Here is a 13,076-nt window from a genome sequence, read left to right as displayed (position 1 = left end):
GTAAAATCGGGGGGATAACATCAACACCAGCCCCCTCAGAGCTAATGGGAGACAAGAACTACAGCCTCAGCCTCGTGCGGGCACCCGGTGGATTAGCAAAGTAGTTTCCAGAAAACGCCCGCCTGGCAGAGAAGCCTTTTCTGTTGTTTATTTATCTGTTCATCCTTAGCTTGGGGAACGGGGGGGTTGGGGGGTGCGCTTCCAGGCAGAGCTGGGGGTGTGTGTGCGTGGGGGGGGGGGGGTCCCGGGCAGACATAGACGCAGGGGAGGGGGCTTTTAGCTGGGACTTGCCAAGGACGCGGCGGCTGGGATTGGAGGTGGGGGGAGGTGGGCTGGGACATGGTGGGGGGAGGTGGGGAGCGGCAGGCGGGGGTGGGGGTGGGCACAGTGGGGGGAGGTGGGCTGGGAGATGGGGTGGCAGAGGCGGGGGGGGGTGCTGGACCCCCGCGGTGGGGGGAGGGGCGGCAGAGCAGACCCCGAGTGACGGGGCGGGCGGGGGGGGGGGTCCCCTCGGGCCTCTGACGCGCCCGCCCCCCTCGGCCGCCCCCAAGCCGGCCCCTCGCTGCTCCAGAGCCGGCGGCTGCACTCCAGCGCGGTGCTGGCGCTGCTGGCCGACGACCGCCACATCATCTCGGGCAGCGAGGACCGCACCCTCGTGGTCTTTGACCGCCGCGCCAACGGCGTCCTGCAGCGGCTGCAGGTGGCGCCCGCCCCCGGGGGTGCTGGTGGGGCTGGGGGCGGGGGGACCGGTCCCCTGAGCGCTCTGGGTCCCTCCGCAGCTCGACTCCTACCTGCTGTGCATGTCCTATCAGGAGCCACAGCTCTGGGCCGGCGACAACCACGGCCTGCTGCACGTCTTCGCCAACCGCCATGGCCGCTTCCAGCTCGTCCGGGTGCAGGCGACCCCCTCCCCCCCGTCTCCCATCTGCCGGCCGGGTGGGGTGGGAGAGCCGCGCCCCGGTGTCCCCCGGCCCTCCGCCTGCCTGCCAGGGCTGGGGGCAGGGGTAGAGGCTGTTAGGGGAGAGTCACCCCTGAGTGTCCCCGTGTGCCTGCCCCCTCCCCGCAGTCCTTCGACGTGGGCCACAGGTCGCAGATCACAGGCATCCAGCACTCGCTGGGGGCCTTGTACACCACGTCCACGGACAAGAGCATCCGGGTGAGGCCCCGGCCCGGCCCCTGCCTCGGGGACCCCCCACGCCCCGCCAGGCCACCTCCTGACCTTTGCCCCTCGCCCTCTGCCAGGTGCACCTGCCCACAGACCCCCCGCGGACCATCTGCACCCGCAGCCACCACGACGTGGTGAACGGGGTAAGGCGCCCCCTCCCGACCCCCGCTGCGGGCCCGCCCAGAGCACCCCCGACCCCCCTGACGTCCCTGTCCCCCCAGATCTGTGCCGAGGGCAACCTGGTGGTGGCCGCCTCCGGGGGCCTGTCGCTGGAGGTCTGGAGGCTGCAGGCCTGAGGGTGGTCTCGGAGCTGGACTCTGGTCTTGGAGGACTCCGTTCTCGGGGGGCGTTTCCCCCACGCTGGTGCTAGCTCTGCTCCAGCCCCCCACCCCCAGCCCGGGGCCTGGGGCGCCAGGGCGTCTGGGCCGTGGTCGGGCAGGGGGCCCCGGGCTGGCCCGGGCTCGGGGGTGAGGTCGGGGTCCGGGCCCCATCGGCGAGCCGCTCTCCACCCTCGGGCCCTGTCTGTGTGGTGACTTGGCTGTCCCCGCCGTTCCCGCCTCCACTGTGGCGAAGTCGTGAACCAAGAAAGAATAAACGTGATGGAATGTTCCGGGGGCTGGGCCTGGTGGCTTGGGGAGCCTGGGGGGCTCTGCCAGGGTCTGTGCGGGCTGGGGGGACACAGGGGTGTCCCTGTGTGTGTCATGAAGCGATCTGGGGAGCGGGTGCGGGGTGCTTGGGGCTGGAGGCGGCCCTGGGCGTGTTTCCATTACACTAACTGCTGTGCGTGTGCGTGTGTGGGGGGGACCTGCTTCTAGGGTCACCCCTCTGCAGGGGTGATGTGTGTCAGTGCTGGGGACCCCAGGGGAGGGCGAGGGAGAGACCTGGGCCAGTGCCGCCAGCCTGTCCCCCCCACCTGCTGCGAGGCCACCCCCCACCTCCCCGGGCCCAGCCACACCCCAGGAACGGTCACTTTGTTTATTGGGGCCGTGGGTCACAGGATGGCACAGGGCCTCTTCTCCTTGAAGGGGTTGGTGGCGGCCGGGATGCCCACGAGGAAGGGGTCGCTCTTGGCCTGCTCCGTGCAGAACTGCAGCAGCTCGGCGGCCGCCTTGGACACCTGGGGGAGCCCCCCCCCGCACCCCCACCTGTCAGTCCCATCTGGGCGCTCACCCGTGCGCCCCGAGCCCGCCTCATCCACCTGCCCGGCCCTCACCTTCACGCGCTCCAGGCCCACCTCCATGCGCAGCTGCTCCACGGCCCGGCGGGCCTGCCCGATGTCACTGCCAAGGGCCACTTTGCCGGACATCTGGGGGGTAGGGGTGAGCTGGGTGGGGGCTGACCCCAGACCCCGAGCCCCAGGCCGCCCTTGAGCCCCTGGGTATTGTGGGGGGCAGCTCCCCGACCTCCCCCAAAGGCCACTGTACCTCGGCTGAGGACTCCGGCCGATGTGACCGTCCCATCCACCGCCAGCCCCGCTCTGGCTCCCCGCCGCCCCCACCCGGCCTGGCCTCTCCAAGCCCCCCTCGTTCCCCCCACACCCTGCAGAGACTTGGAAGCCGGGAGGCTCCCCCACCAGGGAGTGAAATGTCACTGAGAGAGCAGCAGTGGCAGCAGCAGCTGCTGCCCGGGCCGAGGGGGTCCCTGCCCCAGGAGGCCCTGGCTGCGGCCCTGGTGTCATGTGTCACCTGGGTCCCTGGGGCATGGGAGCCCTGCAGGCTGAGTGGGGCTTGGTGGGGGCACTGCAGGGCTTGGGGGTGGGGGGCTGGCCACCCAATGGCCTGTTTGACCCCTTGTTGGCCTGTCCCCAACCAGCCTCTGCCACCCCCTACACCTTGGGGATAAATGACTCCATCCTAGAGAGATGCTTCCCCTGTCCCCTTCCCAGCCCTCCCCTGAGCTGCAGACCCCGAGGATCTGCCTCCTTCCTTGGGGCGGCGTCTAATTCAGCTGAACAAGACCCTCTATTATCTCTCCCCCCAAACCTTGTGCCCCCCAAGTTAAAGTTCACCACCTTCCACTTGACCACTCAGGGCCAAATCTCCAAGTCCTTCGCCGCCCCTCTTTCCTGTTACCCCACACCAAATCCCTTCTCGCGTGCCATCAGAGCACCCTTCAAATTGGATTCCGCATCTGCTCACTTCTGTCTGTCCCCTGGTCCCGTCCGCCTCTGTCTTCCTGGACCTGCACAGTTGACTCGGCCCTGGTCCCTGTCCCCGCCCGCCCTCTCCACATCCCTTCCTCGGTCCTCTTCAAGGCCAGTGGGGATCTGCTAAAAAATACCTCAGAGGCTCTCGATCCTGTTGAAAACTCTCCCAAGGTTTCCCTGCCCCTTAGAATGATTTTCACCGTCTTCGCTGCACGAGGCAGGCCCCTTCTGCTGTCTCTGAATTCATTTCCTGCCAACCTGTCCCTCTCCTTCTTCACTGACCACCCTGACGCCCTTGTGTTCATCCATCCACCCATTCATTCTTTCATTCAGCATACTTGCCGAGGTCCCAGTTGGTGCCTGGTGCTGCTCAAAGAGCAGGAGGCGAAACGGACAAAATCCTGCCCTCATGGAACTGCCAGTCTAGTTGGAGAGGGACAGACAACAAGCAAATAAAATACACGTGATAATGGAGACAAAAGCAAGGTGAGGGTGAGGGGGAGTGATCAGGGCAGGCTTCTTGGAGGAGGTGACATTTGAGCTGGAACCCGAAGGGGTAGCTGCGGAGCAAGAGAGAGGCTGGCGGGTTCCAGGGATGCCTGGAGGCTGAGGTAGCTGCGGAGAAAGGAGCGAGGGGGAGTTGGCAGGTGTTGGGGGCAGTTCAGCAGTGCTCTGGAGTTTACTCCAAGGAGAAGCCCCCTTAGAGGGTTTTTAATGAGGAACGATGCATGTGATTTACGGTTGAAGAAGAGATCTCTGGCTGCTGTTGGGAGACGGACTGGAGGGGAGGCAGCCCGGTGTGGAAGCCGCGGGGATGAAGAAAAGTTCCTGGATCTGGGACCTATTTTAAAGGTAGAGCTTAGTGGGTGGGCTGGTAGATGGAAGTCAGAAAATGGAAAGCCTCAAGTTCAACTCCCTAGTTTTTAGCCAAGGAGAGGAGTGGAGGGTGAGGGCATTTGCTGAGACACGGAAGATTGTGGGAGGATCAGGATTAGGTGGAAAGGGGAAGGATGTAGTGGGTTTGAGATTTAAGTGGGGACAAGGAGGATGTTCTGTTCATAATATAAAGTGGGCTGGCTGCCAGCCTCAGGGCTTTGCACTGGCTGTTCTCGCTCCCAGTGTGGGGGGTGCCCTCCCCCCAGATCATCACAGAGTGGTGGCATCTTTCTCCGCCTTCTGGTTTTGGCTCAACGTCACCTCCCAGCCACCTGTCTAAGGTCACCAATCACCCCAATTACTCTCACACATCACCCTGTTTAAATCCCGAATAGCACTTACCACTGTCAGTTCTCAGACTGTGTCCTCCATGAGGGCAGAGACCACATCCTGTTTGTTGCTAAACCCACAGCACCCAGTGCGGAGCCCAATGCATAATATGTCTCCACACATCCCAGGTCAGCGAATAGGGGTGGTGGCTTCTGGACTGGACCCTGCGCACATTTAGGGGGATGTGTGAGATGCAGATCCATGCTCAAGGGTCTTACAGTCTCCCTTGGGGGTAGAGTGATGGTGGAGATGACAGAGGAGATCCCTGGGCCAGTCTGGAAAGTCAGGGATGGCTTCCCAGAGGAGGTGACAGTGCAGCTGCCGGTGGAAGGAGGAGCAGAGGGTTGTGTAGCACGTGGGGGACGTGAGCAGGGATCACTGTGAGATCCAGAGGCAGGAAACTGTATCTGACTCTGCGTGGTGACCCAAATCCTGTCCAAAGGCGACGCCTAAGCAGCTGTCCTTTCTCCCGGAGGAAAAAGAAATGGACGGGGAAGCACCACGCAACACGGCGGGTCTCCAGCAGGTGGCAGCAAAGGCAGGCAGCTATTCCTAGGAGGCCGAGAACACGCAAACCAGGGAATAAAGACTCCTCGCGGCTTCCGTCGCGGCTTCCGTCGCGGCTTCCGTATTACGGAACAGCCGCAAATACATGGCGGCTCCCTAGACTCCAAGGAGAAGCATGTGACTGAGCCACTTCCGGTCCGTCTCCCCGGTCTCCTTCCGAGCCCCATTTCCTGCCCTCTGGCAGAAAAGCGCGTGTGAGGGCCGCCGGAGGCCCGGCTGGGGGCGGCCGTGACCTAGGACCGCGGCCTTAGCGCATGGAGGGCCCCCTGGAAGGAGGGGCGCCCGCGGCGGCGCTGGCTGCCGTGCTGAAGCACAGCTCGGCGCTGCCGCCCGAGAGCGCCCAGGTCCGGGGCTACGACTTCAACCGCGGCGTGGACTACCGCGCGCTGCTGGAAGCCTTCGGCACCACGGGCTTCCAGGCCACCAACTTCGGGCGCGCGGTGCAGCAAGTCAACGCCATGGTGAGGCCTGGGGCGGGACTTCCGGGACCGTGGGGGGGCGTGGTCTGCAGTGGGACCCAGGCTGCACGTGGGAGGGGGCGGGACTTCCTGTGGGCTGGGTGGGGCGTGCCCTCCGACGGGACGGTCCAATCGGTGGAGGGAGGCGGGGCCTATCCTGGGCGGGAGTTTCGTTGGGGGCTGGGCCTGCAAAGTTGATGAAAAGGAGGCAGAGCCTGAACTCTTGCCCTGAGGTCCAGGCCGGGAAGGGGGCGGGGCCTGGCACCAGGTAGAGCGGGCGGGGCCTTGGGGGCGGGGTCTGCCTCTGGAACCCACCTGGGACCCTATACCCAGATCGAGAAGAAGCTGGAGCCGCTGTCGGAGGACGAGGACCATCACGCCGACCTGACCCAGAGCCGCCGCCCGCTCACCGGCTGCACCATTTTCCTGGGCTACACGTCCAACCTCATCAGCTCGGGCATCCGCGAGACCATCCGCTACCTCGTGCAGCATAACATGGTGGGGACCCGGCAGGGCTGGGGCCTTGGCGCCTCTGAGCCTCCGCGGGCCAAACGATCATCGACAGTTTAAGTGAGATGGGTCGGTTCTAAGCAGAGGGACAGGATGCAGTTGGTTTTGCAGCAGCTGCTGCTCCCCTAAGGGTCACGGGGTGAAGGTGTAGGGTTTGGAGACCCTGCTGGGGCTGAGGGCAGGGATCTCCTCCCTGGGCCAACCTTGCTCCTTCTGGCCGCAGGTGGACGTCCTGGTGACCACGGCTGGGGGTGTGGAGGAGGACTTCATCAAGTGCCTGGCACCCACGTACCTGGGCGAGTTCAGCCTTAGAGGGAAGGAGCTGCGGGAGAACGGGATCAACAGGTGGGGTCGGGTGGGGGTGCTGGGAGTCCCAGGGGGGCTGGGCCCAGGGTCCCAGGGCCTGATGCCCACCTCCTCCTGCCTCCAGGATTGGGAACCTGCTGGTGCCCAATGACAATTACTGCAAGTTTGAGGACTGGCTGATGCCCATTTTGGACCAGATGGTGCTGGAGCAGAACACGGAGGTGGGGCCGGGGCCGCCTGGGGGGAGTGGGCACAGTGGGAGCCTGGGGAGGCATGGGCTCACCCTCGTCCCCTTTTAGGGCATGAAGTGGACGCCTTCGAAGATGATTGCCCGGCTTGGCAAGGAGATCAACAACCCGGAGTCGGTGTATTACTGGGCCCAGAAGGTGAGGGGCTGGGTAGGGGGGCACAGCAGCAACCCATCCCTAGGCCCACGTTGGCTCTTCTCCTCTCCACAGCCTCCTGGGGGGTTGGCACCCTCATTTTGAGGTGAGGCGCTGCCGACACAGAGAGGTTAAGTAATTGTGTTTGAGATCACACAGCTATTGAGTGGGGCTGGTGTCCTGGTTTTCCTGGGTTGCCTGGGAGCACCTGGGGGTTTAACTGATGTCTGGATAGTGCTTAGTAAGACCCCTGGGGCTGCCTGAGGATCCGTGGCCCCCAGAGGCCAGGAGAACACCACGTGCTACTGCCTCTTAGGTACCAGGTGCTGTCCTAAGCGTCTCGGGTGGTTTGTTTCATGGGCACCTTCCAATCTATGATGAGGGAGACTGTTACTGTCCTCGTGTTAATGCCTGAGGGATCTGAGCCCAGAGGAGTTGTGGCCCCTGCCCCTGCAGAGAGGAAGGGATGAACCTGGGAGAGGAACGTGGCCCCCGCTCTGGGCTGGGGGCTCCAACCCCTGTCCCGCCCTGCCCTCTCCCAGAACCACATCCCCGTGTTTAGCCCGGCACTCACGGACGGCTCGCTGGGAGACATGATCTTCTTCCACTCCTACAAGAACCCGGGCCTGGTCCTGGACATCGTGGAGGGTGAGTGAGGGCTGGGGCTGCGGCAGGGGGACGGGGAGGCGGCTGGCCGGGCTCACAGCCTGACGGCCGCCCCTTACTTCCCAGACCTGAGGCTCATCAACACCCAGGCCATCTTTGCCAAGCGCTCTGGGATGATCCTCCTGGGCGGGGGCCTGGTCAAGCACCACATCGCCAACGCCAACCTCATGGTGAGGGCGCTGGGGCAGGGCCCATCCCTTCTGCTGCATTGGGGGAGGCGGCGGGGGTGGGCTGGACTGGAAGGACCTTGCCTTGCCCTCTTGAGACTGAAGTCCTTGTGGAGGAAATAGGGAGCTGGGACAGGGCAGCAAGAGAAAGGGGTGCGTGAGGGGGGCCCTTCTGGGAGGTGCCTCCCGTGAGCCATGTGGTTGTCTGGCATAGGGAACAGCCAGTGCAAAGGCCCTGAGGCAGCCAGGAGGAGGGAGAGTGTGGGGAGGCGACGGGGCAGGTGGTGTGGGGCCTCGGGTTCCACGAGCAGGACTCAGGCTTTGACTCTGAAGAAAGTGGGAGCCATGGAGGTCTCCAAGCAGAGGAGGGACGTGACCTGACTTGGGAGTTCACAGTCGCCCTCCGGCTGCTGTGGGGGGTAGAGGGTGGGAGCTGGGGAGCTGAGATGTGGGATTTGCAGATGTTCCAAAGACAGGGCTGGTGGCAGCTTTTGTGGACCTGTTGACACCTGGTCCCAGGTGGGTATGGGGCAGCGCCCCCCACCACCTGCCCAGCAGCCCCTGCGTCCCTTCATCTGTGCTGGGGCATGGCGGTGGGATACGCCCTCGGCCGTGTGCCCACCGGCCCTCTGTGCTCTGCTGGCTCTGGCCGTGGGTGCCCTGCCCCTGCCTCCGTGTCTGTCTGCCCATCCATCTCCTGTGACTGACCCAGCCTCTCCCGGCCCTCCCCACAGCGGAACGGGGCTGACTACGCCGTCTACATCAACACGGCCCAGGAGTTCGATGGCTCCGATTCCGGTGCCCGGCCGGACGAAGCCGTCTCCTGGGGCAAGATCCGGGTGGACGCGCAGCCGGTCAAGGTGAGGGCCGGCAGGCGGGTGGGGACAGGGCTGCGGGTGTGGACCGCAGGCTCACCAGGCCCCCCGCCTCCCCCGCAGGTCTATGCTGATGCCTCCCTTGTCTTCCCTCTGCTCGTGGCCGAAACCTTTGCGCGGAAGGTAGACGCCTTTACACCAGAGAAAAACGAGGACTGAAGGGCCGTGGCCGTGAGAGGCTGGCCCCCTCCTCTATTTATTAGAGTGGAAACCCCTTCCTCTCCTCCTCAGCCAGCAGCGTCTCTGGAATAAACAGTCCTTGCTGGCCTTTGAGTGTCTCTCTGTCCTTGGGGTGCCCCCCACGTCAGCCTGCTCCGCCCTCAGCCTCGTAGGCCTCTTCCCGCCAGCACTGGACGCTGCCCCCCATGGCGGTCAGCAGGCAGGGCTCGGTGGGGTGGAAGGCCAGCGACTGCACCACCCCGGAACCCACGGGCAGGGCCAGCGCCAGGGCACCCTGTGGGACAAGCAAGCGGGAACATTATCAGTGGGCAGGTTCCCAGGCGTCCCTCTCCCCACCGCCTGGCCCCAAGTCCGGTCACTCCGAACACCGCCAACTCAGTGTGCTCGTTTGAAGCTGTATGTACCCCCAAAAATCATGTTCTTTTAATCCATCCCTATGGGTGCAGACCTCCTGTGGATGGGAACTTTTGGTTTTGTTACTTCAACTGAGATGTGACCCAACCCATTCAAGGTGGATTAAATCCTCTTACTGGAGTCCTTTATAAGAGAATAAAACACAGAAAAAAGTCTTCAGAGGCAGTGAGAGAGGACACACAGAAAACGGAGAGGTAGCCACCGAAGCCAGAGGCAGAAAGCAACAAAACCCAGGGAGAGAACTAGCAGATGCTGGCTGTGTGCCTCCCACGTGACGAGAAGCCTGGATGTCATCTGACGATGCCTCAATTTGGACATTCTCACGCTTCGGAACTATAAGCTTGTAAGTTAACAAATCCCCCTTGTAAAAGCCAACCCATTTCTGCTGCATTGTATTTCATCAGCGTTAGCAAACCAACACACCCAGTCCATCTGGTCCAGCCCCTCCATCGCCCCACGCTACCAGGGGCTCAGGACAAACACCTCGGGGGGCTTTGTTTTTCCTCTCACCTCACATCCCTCTCAGTGACTCCTGTTGGCTCTGCCTTTAGGACATGTCCAGAGACCACTTCTGTTCCCCTTTCCAGTCCCCACCCTGCTCAGAGCCCACTGTGGCCTGCTCCCAGCGTCCCCGTCTCCCTGGCGCTGTCCACCCCAACCAGCCTGCTCTGCAGCCCCAGTGACCCTAGCCTGTCTCATCACCCTACAGCCACGGCAGGATGTTACATGTTTCCTCAAGTGAGCCACGGTTCCCCTTTCTACCTCGAAAACGTCCCTCTCCTCCAGAGGACTTCAAGTCTACAGGGCCCATGACAAGCAGGTGGGACATCTGCACCCTCCTCTCTACCCTCCCTCTACCCTCCCGGAGACTTGACTGTCCCAGGTGAGCCCTGGCCCCAATGTCTCCTTCCGTGAGCTCCCTGGCCCTCACCCCCACTGAACCAGGACGGTCCGTGCCCAGCCTGCCTCCCCCTTCAGACTGGGAATCCTCAAGGGCTGGAACCTGTGGGGTTGCTCAGACACAGTTCAGGTTTCCTGGACAACTACGGTCCCGTCTGGCCCAGGGTCAGATGTCCCCCTCGGCTCCCCCTCACCCACGGGGAGCCCTGAGCCTGGCATCTGAGGCCCTGTCTGATCTCGACCCTGCTGTTCCTGCCGCTCCTGCCATCCTGAAGAACTTGTACAGCTGATTCTAGTTATTCATGGTAGTTCTGTCCTATAAAGCTGCCGTGAACAACAAACGGGCAAATGCCCACGGCTCCCAGGGGCAGGGCAGGGTTAGCTTCCTGCCAGCTTCTGGTCACACTTCCATCAACTGACCGCTATGTAACTTGCTTTACTTGTGTTTCTGTTTAAGGAAACCTTATTTAAAACATACGTTGTGAAATCCCTAGCACGGAACTCACGGCCAACACTATATAGAACTTAGCCTAGAAAAAGCTGATCTAACACCTGTATTTTCTCCATAAGGCACATCCCAGTCTCCTGGTGCTATGCTTAGGGGGCCGTTTTAAACAGCGAAATCAGCAACAAAAAGCACAAAAATGCAGTAAGTGCGGCACTAAATCTACCAGAAAAAGGACGCTTGTTTACAGAATGAGAGCTGAAGCAAGCAGATGGAGTGTTTCCTTGTTCCATCTTAGTTGGGAACATGCGTGTTGGGCGGCTCTGATTTTTTGCCATTCTGTGCATGTCTGCGAATGACTGCCAAAGCTCTACGAACATTGATTTTGGGGTTACAAATAAATTTTAGCAAGTAGGTGACTGCAGATATGGAGTCCCTGAATAATGAGGGCTGACTGCATCTCCTGACCACTGTATCCCCCTCCAAGCCTTTGCATATGCTGTTCCCTGTCTGGAACATCCTCCCCACCCGTCTTCTTACTCATCCTTCAAGACCCCAGTTGGAACACCCACTCCCTTCTTCAGGCCTGGGAGTGACCAGGGTAAAGGCCTGTGGCATTTGGGCTGCAGAGAGAGTATGTGTGTGGTGGAGGGGGTGGGGTGGGGTGGGGCTCACCTCCACCAGGTCCCAGAAGAAGACCTGCCCGTCCTCAGAGCAGCTGACCACGTGTGTGTCCCGCTCGCTCAGGCAGCAGTCCAGCTTGTACTCCTGGTTCTTATGGCCAGTGTACCTGCAGACGGCAGGGTCAGGGGGACTTGGGCCTCACCGGTCAGGGTGGAGGGGGCGGTATCCCACGACCCCGGGGACTCACTCGCCCAGCAACTCCCCCGTGTCTTTGTCTAGAAGCCGCAACGTGGAGTCCAGGCTGGACACCAGGGTGCACTGTCCGTCCCGGCTGAAGCAGATGCAGGTGATGGCACCTGGGGGGAAGGGAGGGAGGCACATGAAGCTGGGGCCCCTTCTGCTGTCTCTGTGTGCCCTGCCCTGCCCGTTGCTCCACCCCGGGCCACACTCACTGCCCACGTAGTCTGAGAAGAGCTGTCCCATCCTCAGGTCATAACGCCTCACCCGGCCATCTACAGAGCTGCAGGAGACAGTGAATCCAGCTGAAATGTGAACTGGGCCCAATAACTCCAGGCCTGGGTGTCCCTGCCCCCCACCTCCCCACCAAGGGCCCTAATGGTGAGGCTGGTCTACTCTTCTGTGCACCCTTCACTGCTGACCTGGGGGGGTCCTGTGCGGGGCAAGCCATGGAAAACCCTCGGTCACTGTCATTGGGTTGAAATGAATTGAATTCATAAGTAGAATTTTGAGGCTGGCAAATGAATAAAAATCGAGGGGTCAGCAGGTGCCAGACCTGGCAGGGCCTTGCCAGGACTAGACTTTAATCTCAGCGTAGAGGCAGCTGTGATTCCCACGGCACCTAGGGAGGGGCGAGCTCCTGGCTCTGCTCACCCTGCCAGGACCTCATGGTCTGACACCTTCACACTGGATATGCCGTCCCTGGCCTCGTCCAGCGTCTGCACTGGCTCGTGCTTCCGAGAGCGGCAGTCCCAGCAGCGGATGCTGGAATCGATAGAGCCTGTGAGGCCGGTGTGAAGCTGAAGTCAAGTTTGGTGGGATGGGGAGAGCACCCTGGTCCCCCTGTGTTGGCCCTAGACTCACCGGACAGAATCATCGTGGCCTCTTCGTTAAACTGCACCGTGTTCACCTTCTGGGAAACAGGAAATGCTGCTCAAAAGGGGCTAGGCTTTGGAAGACTGGGACAGGGATATAGGCAGGGTTCCCAGAACAGGTAAAAGCAAGGGCAAAGGCTAAGGGCAGGGGCGACAAAAAGCTTCTGGGGAACGGCAAGGGCTGGGCTGGGCTTGGCGAGTGCCTGCCACAAGGAACAGGAGCAGGTTTGTCCTTGTCACTTTTGCATTGATGTGGCTCCCTTCGGCCACCCCCCGCTCCAGTGAGGGCCACCTGGCTCGCACTCACCCCCGCGTGGCCCCGGAATTTGCGCACGACCTGTCCTGACGCCACGTCCCACAGCACCACGGCCTTGTCCCCGCCGCCGGAGCAGAGATTGCTGTTGTCAAAGGAGCTGGAAGGAAGGGCGGGGATGGAAGGTCAGCGTCGGTCTCGGCCCCCAGCCCCAGCGCCCCGATGTCGGCCTCGCCCCCGGCTCACCCGGCCGCGTCCAGCACTTCGTAGCCGTGGCCGCTGTACGTCCGCAGCAGCGTCCCTCGCAGCGGGTTCCACAGCTTCAGGGTCTTATCGCTGCCGCACGTCAGGCAGTAATTGCCATCCACTGGGGAACACCAGGCGGGGGTGACCGGGCCGCGACCTCAGGCGGCGGGAGGAGGACCCAGAACGAAACGAGGGCGCTCACCATTAAACCGCACGGCTCGCACCGCCCCCTGCCCGCAGTCCAGCGTCCTCAGCCGCTTCTGCGGCAGCTCGGGGGCCCGCGGCTTCGGCTCAGGAAAGGCCATGACTCCGACTCCCCTTCCTCACCGCCTTATGTCGGCACGTCCTGAGGCTTTCGAGCTCTCGGAAACCACGCTCGGGTGTCACCTTATT

General features: G+C 62.3%; 4 protein-coding genes across 11 annotated transcripts in view; 2 read left to right on the top strand and 2 right to left on the bottom strand.

Moving 5' to 3' along the window:
- The window catches only part of FBXW9 (F-box and WD repeat domain containing 9), a 4,962-nt gene extending 3,188 nt beyond the window's left edge, over window positions 1-1,774 (top strand). For 2 of the 5 annotated variants that reach the window (XM_037818650.1, XM_037818653.1), the window contains exons 6-9: window positions 552-700; window positions 780-1,156; window positions 1,243-1,308; window positions 1,387-1,529. In XM_037818650.1, the coding sequence (XP_037674578.1) occupies window positions 552-700; window positions 780-1,156; window positions 1,243-1,303 (587 nt within the window). In that variant the 3' untranslated portion in view covers window positions 1,304-1,308; window positions 1,387-1,529. Of the gene's footprint in view, window positions 1-551; window positions 701-779; window positions 1,157-1,242; window positions 1,309-1,386 lie in introns of those variants that run through there. The other 3 variants (XM_037818651.1, XM_037818652.1, XM_037818654.1) reach the window with 3 other exon arrangements.
- On the bottom strand, window positions 1,366-5,738 carry GNG14 (G protein subunit gamma 14). Of its 4 annotated transcripts, none has more exons than XM_037818660.1 (4): window positions 4,590-5,737; window positions 3,650-3,734; window positions 2,379-2,471; window positions 1,366-2,282 (listed from the first exon to the last, which is right to left on the bottom strand). In XM_037818660.1, exons 3-4 carry the CDS (start codon window positions 2,469-2,471, stop codon window positions 2,157-2,159), a joined length of 219 nt encoding a protein of 72 aa, XP_037674588.1. In that variant the 5' UTR covers window positions 3,650-3,734; window positions 4,590-5,737; the 3' UTR covers window positions 1,366-2,156. The 4 variants fall into 4 exon arrangements, with proteins under 4 accessions (XP_037674588.1, XP_037674587.1, XP_037674586.1 ...); XM_037818659.1 differs by having other exon boundaries at window positions 3,654-3,734; window positions 4,590-5,736; XM_037818658.1 differs by having other exon boundaries at window positions 1,366-2,471; window positions 4,590-5,738.
- On the top strand, window positions 5,225-8,776 carry DHPS (deoxyhypusine synthase). Its single transcript, XM_037818655.1, has 9 exons — window positions 5,225-5,605; window positions 5,936-6,100; window positions 6,336-6,457; window positions 6,543-6,639; window positions 6,718-6,804; window positions 7,344-7,449; window positions 7,534-7,637; window positions 8,369-8,494; window positions 8,573-8,776. The coding sequence occupies exons 1-9, from the start codon at window positions 5,399-5,401 to the stop codon at window positions 8,666-8,668; spliced, it is 1,110 nt and encodes a 369-aa protein (XP_037674583.1). The 5' UTR covers window positions 5,225-5,398; the 3' UTR covers window positions 8,669-8,776.
- WDR83 (WD repeat domain 83) lies at window positions 8,648-13,076 on the bottom strand. The gene is made up of 9 exons (XM_037818656.1): window positions 12,886-13,076; window positions 12,684-12,804; window positions 12,492-12,597; window positions 12,174-12,222; window positions 11,964-12,090; window positions 11,525-11,592; window positions 11,320-11,428; window positions 11,124-11,238; window positions 8,648-8,963 (listed from the first exon to the last, which is right to left on the bottom strand). The coding sequence occupies exons 1-9, from the start codon at window positions 12,986-12,988 to the stop codon at window positions 8,814-8,816; spliced, it is 948 nt and encodes a 315-aa protein (XP_037674584.1). The 5' UTR covers window positions 12,989-13,076; the 3' UTR covers window positions 8,648-8,813.

This window comes from Choloepus didactylus, chromosome 25, assembly GCF_015220235.1.
Source record: "Choloepus didactylus isolate mChoDid1 chromosome 25, mChoDid1.pri, whole genome shotgun sequence".
In the NCBI taxonomy this organism is placed as follows: domain Eukaryota; kingdom Metazoa; phylum Chordata; class Mammalia; order Pilosa; family Megalonychidae; genus Choloepus; species Choloepus didactylus.
This window is presented reverse-complemented; position numbering and strand designations above follow the sequence as displayed.